The sequence below is a fragment of the Chroicocephalus ridibundus genome, chromosome 17 (assembly GCF_963924245.1).
Source record: "Chroicocephalus ridibundus chromosome 17, bChrRid1.1, whole genome shotgun sequence".
Lineage (NCBI taxonomy): Eukaryota > Metazoa > Chordata > Aves > Charadriiformes > Laridae > Chroicocephalus > Chroicocephalus ridibundus.
This window is the reverse complement of record NC_086300.1, coordinates 7,613,558-7,622,179: the sequence shown is the minus strand read 5'-3', so window position 1 is coordinate 7,622,179 and position 8,622 is coordinate 7,613,558. Positions and strand designations below refer to the sequence as shown.

At 51.7% G+C, this 8,622-nt stretch overlaps 2 protein-coding genes across 2 annotated transcripts; one reads left to right on the top strand and one right to left on the bottom strand.

Annotated features, from left to right (window-relative positions):
- Nucleotides 1-1,061: 1,061 nt before the first annotated feature.
- On the bottom strand, nucleotides 1,062-2,946 carry LOC134524690 (feather keratin 1-like). Its single transcript, XM_063354887.1, has 3 exons — nucleotides 2,827-2,946; nucleotides 2,274-2,333; nucleotides 1,062-1,397 (listed from the first exon to the last, which is right to left on the bottom strand). Exons 1-3 carry the CDS (start codon nucleotides 2,944-2,946, stop codon nucleotides 1,062-1,064), a joined length of 516 nt encoding a protein of 171 aa, XP_063210957.1.
- A 2,535-nt stretch (nucleotides 2,947-5,481) lies between these two features.
- Nucleotides 5,482-5,805, top strand: LOC134524358 (feather keratin 1-like). The gene has a single exon (XM_063354325.1). The coding sequence runs from the start codon at nucleotides 5,482-5,484 to the stop codon at nucleotides 5,803-5,805; it is 324 nt and encodes a 107-aa protein (XP_063210395.1).
- Nucleotides 5,806-8,622: the final 2,817 nt, after the last annotated feature.

Genomic DNA, 8,622 nt, shown 5'->3' with positions numbered 1-8,622 from the left:
TCTCCACATGCCAGGTCAGGACCACACTCACTGTAGGCTATACAGGGCTATTTTGACGTGGCTCACTGCATGGTTCCAAGGACATAAAGAAACTGGTAAAAGCTCCTACAAGTTCAGCAGTCCTGTGCCAAAAACCTTTTTGGTCTCAGCAGAGGACTTTTTCCCACAATACAGAACAGGGGGATTTTTCACAAATGGAGCATTTATGCAGAAAAAAAGGGAAAATGGCACGCAGCTTCTGTGAGAAGTGGACCCGCAACCCGCAAGACCGTGGAAATTCCATGACATGGGAAGAATTGCCAGATGTGGATCAAGCTGTCCTGGTGCACTAGAGAAACAGAGTGGCTCTCTGTTTGCACTATCCTTCCACGGAGTTTAATGTTGGCCATGGGTATCATTCAGAAGAAAATCCCTTTTGCAACTGAAATATTTCCAGCCTGCTGGTTTTGGAAAAGGCAGAGAAGTTTAGAAAGCAGAGAATAACCCAATGCATGACTAAGCACATTCAGTGCACACCTGTATTAACAGTCACTACACAACCATCCCAAAACACCTCCTACCAGAACCACCCCTGAGCAACATCTCTCTCCCTGGGCATCTTGGGAGAGCATCTGAAAGGAAAAGAATGACACAGAGGCATGGTCTGGGATGCATCAGATCTTTAATGAGTCAAAAGAGGGAAACAACGTTGCTCTGAGTCGAGGTCCCAGTACAGGGTGCAAGAGAAACACACAGGAGTTCGTGACCCATGGCTGCAGCAGCAATCCTACAAGGTGTTGATCTGCCAGCCCCATAGAGGGAGCAGGGTCAGCAGGTCCTGCCTAGGCTGGCTCTGTGGGGCTCACAGCCCAGGGCAGCACAAGAGAACAAGGAGACGGGAGGCAAAGGAGAGAGTGGAAGAGGGGAAAGGCAGGCATGGGCTGCGCTTTCTGAGAGCCAGACTGGCCCAATCCTTTTGCAAGGGTTGCTGGGGTTGCTCAGACCTTTGGAAAGCAACAGCACAATGCTCCATCCCCAGTCTGGTACCATCTTGTGGGTCCCTGGGGAACGTCCCAGCAGCTTTAGCAGGGGAGGCACCTTGTGCCACAGGAGCGGCTGCCCAAGCCAGAGAGGCCAAAGCCCCCGGAGGAGATGGGGACTCCCGCAGAGCTGAGGACGCTGCCAACGGCAGCGGAGGTGGAGTTTCCAACAGCGGTGTTCTGCGGGAAGGAGCTGAGGATGGGGCCAGGCAGGGTCACCACCACGGGGGAGGGCTGGATGACGACGGTGGAATCCTGGCACTGCCTGACACAGGGCTCATTGCAGCTGTTGGCCAGCGGGGTTGGGCCGCAGGGCCGGCAGGGCTGGCAAGGCAGGCAGGGGTTGTAGCAGGACATGTCTTGAGGCTGGAAGTGCACCTGGGAGAGACAGTAGGGGGAAGCAGAGCATGAAGGGTGGTTGCAGAGCAGCCCGTCAGCCCAATACAAGGGACACAAGCAACATGCTAGAGCTGAGAGCTCAAGGCATTATAGGGAGGCCCATGGGTTTCTCATTCCCCTCAGCCCAGAAAAGCCCTGCCATGAGTCACTAAGCCCCTGGAGATCCCTTCCTAGCCTGTAGCTAAGAGAAGACCTCAGCCAAGCCCCAACCTCTCTCCATGACACACCTTCTACCCTCTTTCTTCTCCCATGATAAGCAGTCCCATGACCCAGCGTAGGTCAAAACATCAGTTTTGTGCTGAGAAATCCCAAAGGATGATGAGGCAAAGGAAGATGAGCATGAACAGGAGAAAGAGTTTCAGACTTACCTTGTTCCAAAGGAGATGGAGGCAAGAGAAGTGAATGAGAGAATGAGGAGAAGTACCCCCTTTTATACTGCTCCCGCACTGCCCCATGTGCACAGTCACTGCACGTGGGCAGTAATTTTCCAATAGACTCACCTCCAAAGCAAAACATGCTACCTAATGGCACAAGTTGTGGTTTGGTTTCCATCAACACTGCCATTTAATTTCCTCATTTCTCAGGCACAAGGTCTGCCATGGGCCCTTTCATGTGCCAGGATTAGAGGCCCAAGGAAATTCCAGGAAGGGACCAGTATGGGTAGAAGATGTACCCCCAAGTGTAGGAAAGGTGTCTGTAAACAGGGAAAATGGGTGTGGGGAAATCTGGTGACGTTGTTTTCAATCCCCATTGCAGAAAGATGCTCATATCCTCATATGAATGCAATCCTCTCCTAGGTGCCCACAGGCTCTTCTGCCTGACGATGTGACACAAATTCCTCACTTAATCCTATACCAGTTTATTTGGCAAAGTCATCTTCTCTTGTTGCACTCTCGTGGGATCTCTGATCACTACCTTCAGCAGAATTGAAGACGAAAAATCTTTCTGAACACCATGATTCCTCAACAACCCCATTGGAATCAGATCCATCCTCACTACTGGAGGGGGTAGGAGGTGGGGGCTGGGGCTTCAGACAGCGCCTCGATTCACCCACGCCCTTCGCACTACCATGCACTCTGGCTGCACATTTTGGACCTGGACCAAGAGCATACCCAAAGGCAAGGTGGCTTTTCCAAAACACTCTGACCATCCTGTGAGCACTCTGAGCTGTGGAAGTGCTGGCAAGGTCACTCTGGAGGGCAAAGGCTGTTGGAGCTGCCTGGAGCTGTGTACTCAGGTACAGCCCAGTGCTCAGAGATGGTTTTCCCTGGGCATGGATGAAACTGCCCTGGCCACAGGGCAATTCAGTCTTGTGTGGGACATGCACCTGCAAACAGCACGCACTCCTGGCTTGGCGTCACACCAAAAGGCTGACACATGGCCAATCCACAATTAGAGTGTGACTCACCATGCGTAGGGAGAGTCCGTCCCAGGAAGCTTGCCTCATGAAGGCGTAACCTTGCCCTCCTGGGATACATCTCAGCTGCCTCCATGACAGCAGAGCATGGAAGTGCATCACCTCCTTCATGTAGTCTGAGAGCTGGTTGTGTACTCTGGGCCCTTCTGAGCACCTCCCATCCCTCAGCATCCTCCAGCACATGACACCTCAAGGTCCTGACAGACGTCACTCAACGGGGAGTTGGGAGAAGTTTCCTTGCATCTGCCATGGTGCTGGCTTGTGGTCATGCCAGAGGAGCCCTTTGGGGCATGGGTGAGGAGGTGTGCTTGAAGCCCTAATGCTTCATGAAGACATGTCACCTGAGACCCAAGTAAGAGCCCTGACCGGTGGGGAGAAATTTTCTGAAAGCCTTTCTTTCCCTCCATAGAGCAGTCAGGACAGCTCCTCACCACAGCCTGGTCTCTTTGTCCAGGAAGATGAGGCCTGTCTGTCCGTTCCCTTCCACCCTCCGAGTCTCTCCCCAAGGTTGACCCTGCCTCTGCAGGCAGATCTACATAGAGGAGGTTTGAGAGCCCTAACGTCATAGAATAGTTCAGTTTGCAGTCTGTACTGATGCAACAGGTTCTTCCTTTCCAGGTGATGAACTTGCCATTTGTCCTTCTTAATGCCATGGGACTCCTCTAGCACAGTCCTCCCACTGGTTCAGGACTTCCTTTGTCGCAGTCCTGCCCTAGAGCACATCAACTGGCTTGTACGAGTCAACTTTTCTCAGACAATCCTTGATTTGATGTCCATCTGTTGTTCTTGATGCCCCTTGCAAGACTCAACACAAGCTGAGCTTTGACTTCTTATCAGCATCCCAACCTGCTCAAGAAATGTTTCTAAATTCCTCCTTTGCAGCTCATTCCTCCTTTTACCTCCAGCATGCTACCTCTTGATGCTGGTGCTCCACCTTGCGTACCCCACTTAGCCAAAGCCGGTCTGCTGAGGTGTCTACTTGTTGTCATGAGTATTGGCCTGGACCCTTCTTGTTCTTGGACCATGAGGTATCTAAGCTTTTGCCAGCACTTCTGAGCTCCTTTCTGGTTCACATCTGCCTCCATGGCATCTTCCCTACCAGCTGACTGAATAGGCCAAAGTTGGCGTGCCTGAAGTCCAAGGGCTGTACTCTGCTACTCACTTTCCTTCCTGTCTTCAGGTCTTGAACTCTCTGTTTCTCAGGTGTGACAGCCAAAGCTGCCCTTAATTCCAATGTTTTCAACCAGTTCTTCCTTCTTAGGGGCAGCATCACCCATCTTTTCCCATGACAAAATCACAGGATCATCTAGTCCAATCCCAATGCTCAAAGCAGAGTCAGGCTTTGGAGGATGCTCAGTGCCAAGTCCTATCAAGCTCCAAATCCCTACAAGGATGGAGAATTCATAACCTATTTGGGCAAACCCCGCCAGTGCTTGACCACCCTCACACCAACAAAGGCTTTTCTTATGTTTACATGGAATTTCCCATATTTCAATATGTGCCTATTACCTCTTGTCCCTTCACTGGAAAGGACTCAGGGCAGTCTGGCTCTATGTTCTTCACTCCCTCCCATCAGCTCCTTTACCCATTGCTAGGAAGCATGACTTCTCTCTTCCAGGCCTTCTTTCCTTCAGGGTAAAAAAATTGGAAGGCCTCCACATGATTTCCCTGATTCAACCCCAGGTGGTCTTTGGATTTCCTAACCCCAACCCTACATACTCAGCCTGGTGAACATTCTCCCCAGAGAAAAGGGTATCAAAATAAAGAAATCTCCTGGCTGCCTGGAGATGCCCCAGCTAGTGACCATTAGAGTGAGCGCAGACAAAGGGAGGGGAGAGAAGCACGGGACAGGTACTTAAGGAAAGCTGCTCTGATGATACGTGCAGTGCAGGCCACAGCTGGGCGTCCTCCTCCAAAGGGAGTTGCAAACAATCACACGTCACTGATGCAAGCCAACATCCCCTGCCTGCAGGGAATCCCAAAAGTATTTCTGGACACATTTTCTACCCGAACTGCACGACCCTGCTCAGGATATCCTTGTGCCTCTCATCCTGGCACATGAAAGGCATGGCAGACTAAGCATGACATAAATGAGGAAATGAAATGGCAGTGTTGACAGAAATCTGTGCCATTAGGTAAGATATTTTGCTTTGGAGGTGAGTCTGTTGGAAAATTGCTACCCACGTCCAGTGACTGTGGGTCTGGGGCGGTGGAGAAGCAGTATAAAAGCAGGCCCTTCTCCTCACTCTCTCATTCACTCCTCTCATCTCCATCTCCTTGGGAACAAGGTGAGTCTGAAGCCCTTTCTCTTCCCCCTTGTCCTCCTTCAGGATTTCTCAGTACATACCCTGTCTTGCACTGGGTTGTGGGGCTACTTATTATGGGACAGAGAGAAGGAATGCGTGCCGTGCAGAGAGGTAGGTATGAGGTGAGCTATGGATCAGCCAGTCCCTGGCCTTGGTCACTCTTAGGAGGGATCTTCTGGGCCAAGGGGAATGAGAAACATATGGGCCTCCCTACGTAGCCTCCAGCTCTCATCTCCAACTCATGCCTTGGCTCCTGTGGTGGGGTGATGGAAATCTCCTCACCCACCCTTCGTGCTCTGCTTCCCCTGCCCTCTCTCAGGTGCACCTCCAGCCACAAGACATGTCCTGCTACAACCCCTGCCTGCCTTGCCAGCCCTGCCGGCCCTGTGGCCCGACCCCGCTGGCCAACAGCTGCAATGAGCCCTGTGTCAGGCAGTGCCAGGACTCCACCGTCGTCATCCAGCCCTCCCCCGTGGTGGTGACCCTGCCCGGACCCATCCTCAGCTCCTTCCCGCAGAACACCGCTGTTGGAAACTCCACCTCCGCTGCCGTTGGCAGCGTCCTCAGCTCTGCGGGAGTGCCCATCTCCTCCGGGGGCTTTGGCCTCTCCGGCCTCTCTGGCTTGGGCAGCCGCTCCTGTGGCACAAGGTGCCGCCCCTGCTAAAGCTGCTGGTGATGTCATTCCCTGGACATTCCCCAGGGACCCACAAGATGGTACCAGACTGGGGACAGAGCATTGTGTTGTTGCTTTCAGAAGGGCTGAGCAACCCCAGCAACCCTTGCAAAAGGATGGGGCCAGCCTGGGCTCTCGGAAAGCACGGCCCATGCCTGCCTTTCCCCTCTTCCACTCTCTCCTTTGCCTCCCGTCTCCTTGTTCTCTTGTGCTGCCCTGGGCTGTGAGCCCCACAGAGCCAACCTAGGGAAACCATTCTTGGCCTGCTCCCTCTTTGGGGCAGGCAGATGAACACTTGGTGGAATTTCCATCACAGCCATGGGGCAACAACTCCTTTCTGCTCTGGCACTGGGGCCTCCACTTGGAGGTACCTTGTTTCTCTCTCTTTTGACTCATTAAAGATCTAATGCATCCCAGCCCATGCCTCTGTGTTATCCTTTTCCCTGCAGACACTCTCCCAGGATGCCCAGGGAAAGAGATGTGTCTTAGAGGTGGTTCTGGGAAGGGGTTGTTGGCAATGGTTGTGCAGTGACTGTTAACACAGGCTTGCCTTGAGTATGCTTATTCATGCATAAGGTGGGTAACCTTTTGCTTTTTAAACATCTTTGAATATCTGGGGCTAGATAGAATGACACAACGCAGTTCAAGGACCATAGCTACTCCAGAGATGATTTAAGGCTCCCACAAAAACGATCCCTTCTCCACGCTCCACAAGCCTAATGCCCTCAGCCTCTCCTCTCCTAGTATGTGCTCCAACCCTCTCAACATCCTGCTCACCCTCCACTGAACTCACTCCACTTGGTCAAATTCTTGCATTAGAGCAGTATGCTAGATGCCATCAGATGACTGCTGAGCAGAATGGGATGATTACTCACCTTATCTCCTGGCTATACTCCTACTCATACAGGCCAGGATTTTGACAACAGTCCTTGGTGTCTGCAACAGTGCTGAGAGTGCACCTGTTTTGATGGGGTTACTACAAAAGCACTATTTTCTGGCCCCGCTTGTCAGGGGCTGAAGGATATCTGGGAAGACATAGCTGGTTGCTATCAAGCCACCTGCTGATCAGAGCTCTAGTCACAGTTTTTTTGTTAAGCATAATGTTATATTGTCTGTCACAGATCTTTCATCAGTTTTGGTCTGCATTTTCAGGGTCATTTCATGCTCGGGCTTCTTCCCCCAGCACAGCAGCAGCAAGGACAAGAGGAATTGTAGCATGTCCTCACCTCTCTCTTGTTCTCCCCAGCTGACTACTTCATAGGAATCTGAAGGGCTGCTGCCCTCCCATGGCTTCTCACAACGCAGGGTCCTCAACCGCAATCAGCAATCACCAAGCTATCCTTCCACAGCAAGTGCACTGAAGCCAAGAAAGCACGTGCGGGCAAAGGCTCAGCAAAGCTGGGCCTGACAAACAGGGTCCCCGACAGAGTCATGGATGCCTTCCTCCCCTGCAACTGACAGTGCCCCAAGGGGGCCCACTGCACTGTGTCCCACACTCCCCTCCTTTTGGGAATGGTAAAGGTTTCCCATGTGCCCCCCACACAACCAGACCAACGCTCTCCTCACCATTGCTGCCACTGTGCTTGCAGAAGGAATGTCCACACAGAGGCAGTTAAAAATCTTTCTTGTGGTGGGTTACATTGTCTTGCTGCCAGATTGGTGGGGATACAGTTGTTATCTTCTTGATCACATCCATACGCATGTAACGATGTCCACCCTGCCATTTTACTGCCAAGAACCACATCTCCTGTGCACCTCCTTTGACCTTGCTTCTTTTGGTGGCCAATCCACCTTTTAGAAGAATCAGAATTATTCTTTGGCCCTTCTCTAACACTTCTTCTGCTTTCTTGCCCCACATGATGGGGCAACTAAACTGCAACTAAACTGACAGCCTTCTTGCACGGCCCCTTCTTAGCAGCTCTCTTCAACCTCTGTTCACATACACAGGCTGACAGCTTAAAAGTGGGCTCACCATCCCACTTCCCCTGGTCACGCAGGAAGAACCAGAGAGAGCCCCGCAGCATGGTCCCGGGTCTTCCTTTCCTGCTGACCACAGCGGGAGGGGACTGGCGGCGTGGGTTGCCCCTCACAGCTGAGGTGCTGGCCTGTGGGAAAAGGAGCAAGAGAGATTTTCTTCCAAATTTCAGAGGTAGCATGATGCTCTTCCTTCAATGGATATCTTGCCCTCACACTTGACAGGAGACTCCTCCAGAAGCTGAAATTCATTCCTTCTTTCCCAATTCCTCTGTCAGCTCCACAATCCCTAGCGAGGAATCCCAGCTGTTGGGCTTCCTCACCTTCCAATTCCTGACTGTTGGTCCCACTCTCCCCCAACTGGAGTTGCCAGGCAGTAATATACTTACCTGGCTGGTGCCTGTAATAATTCCACATATCTCAAAGTATTCTTGAGCCCAGGGAATGGGTACTTTCCATCTCTTGAGTGATTTCTCTCACTTCTTCCTCCCATTTCTTCTGAAGGACCGGCTTCCCGAACAGACTTCTGCGTTCTCACTCCCTTATAAACCAATTACATAGACCCATTCACCTCCTACTCCACTATTTCTTTTTGACTACTGGGGCAATTAGTGAAGGTGGAGTTTGGGTCCCTGTCTGAACCAAGGTGCCCTCACATGAGGTTTGGGTCTCTGCCCCAACTACTGCATTCTTAGATCTAAGATGAAGTGATGGAGTTCAGAGAAGAGGTGAGTAGACTGAGGAACATCAGAGAGAGTGAGAGGGAAATAGACCATTTCCACAAACTGATCTTTACAAAAAAGGAATGGGAGGTAACTCTTAGTGGACCAGAGG

What these genes read in the sequence shown, in the direction of transcription:
- LOC134524690 (XM_063354887.1), bottom strand. Translation starts at nt 2,946, where the DNA reads ATGAAGGAGGTGATGCACTTCCATGCTCTGCTGTCATGGAGGCAGCTG. An exon ending in ACGGACTCTCCCTACGCATG is followed by an intron (nt 2,334 to 2,826) that starts GTGAGTCACACT and finishes ATTCTGCTGAAG; the next exon opens with GTAGTGATCAGAGATCCCAC. An exon ending in TGACTTTGCCAAATAAACTG is followed by an intron (nt 1,398 to 2,273) that starts GTATAGGATTAA and finishes TGTCTCTCCCAG; the next exon opens with GTGCACTTCCAGCCTCAAGA.
- LOC134524358 (XM_063354325.1), top strand. Translation starts at nt 5,482, where the DNA reads ATGTCCTGCTACAACCCCTGCCTGCCTTGCCAGCCCTGCCGGCCCTGT.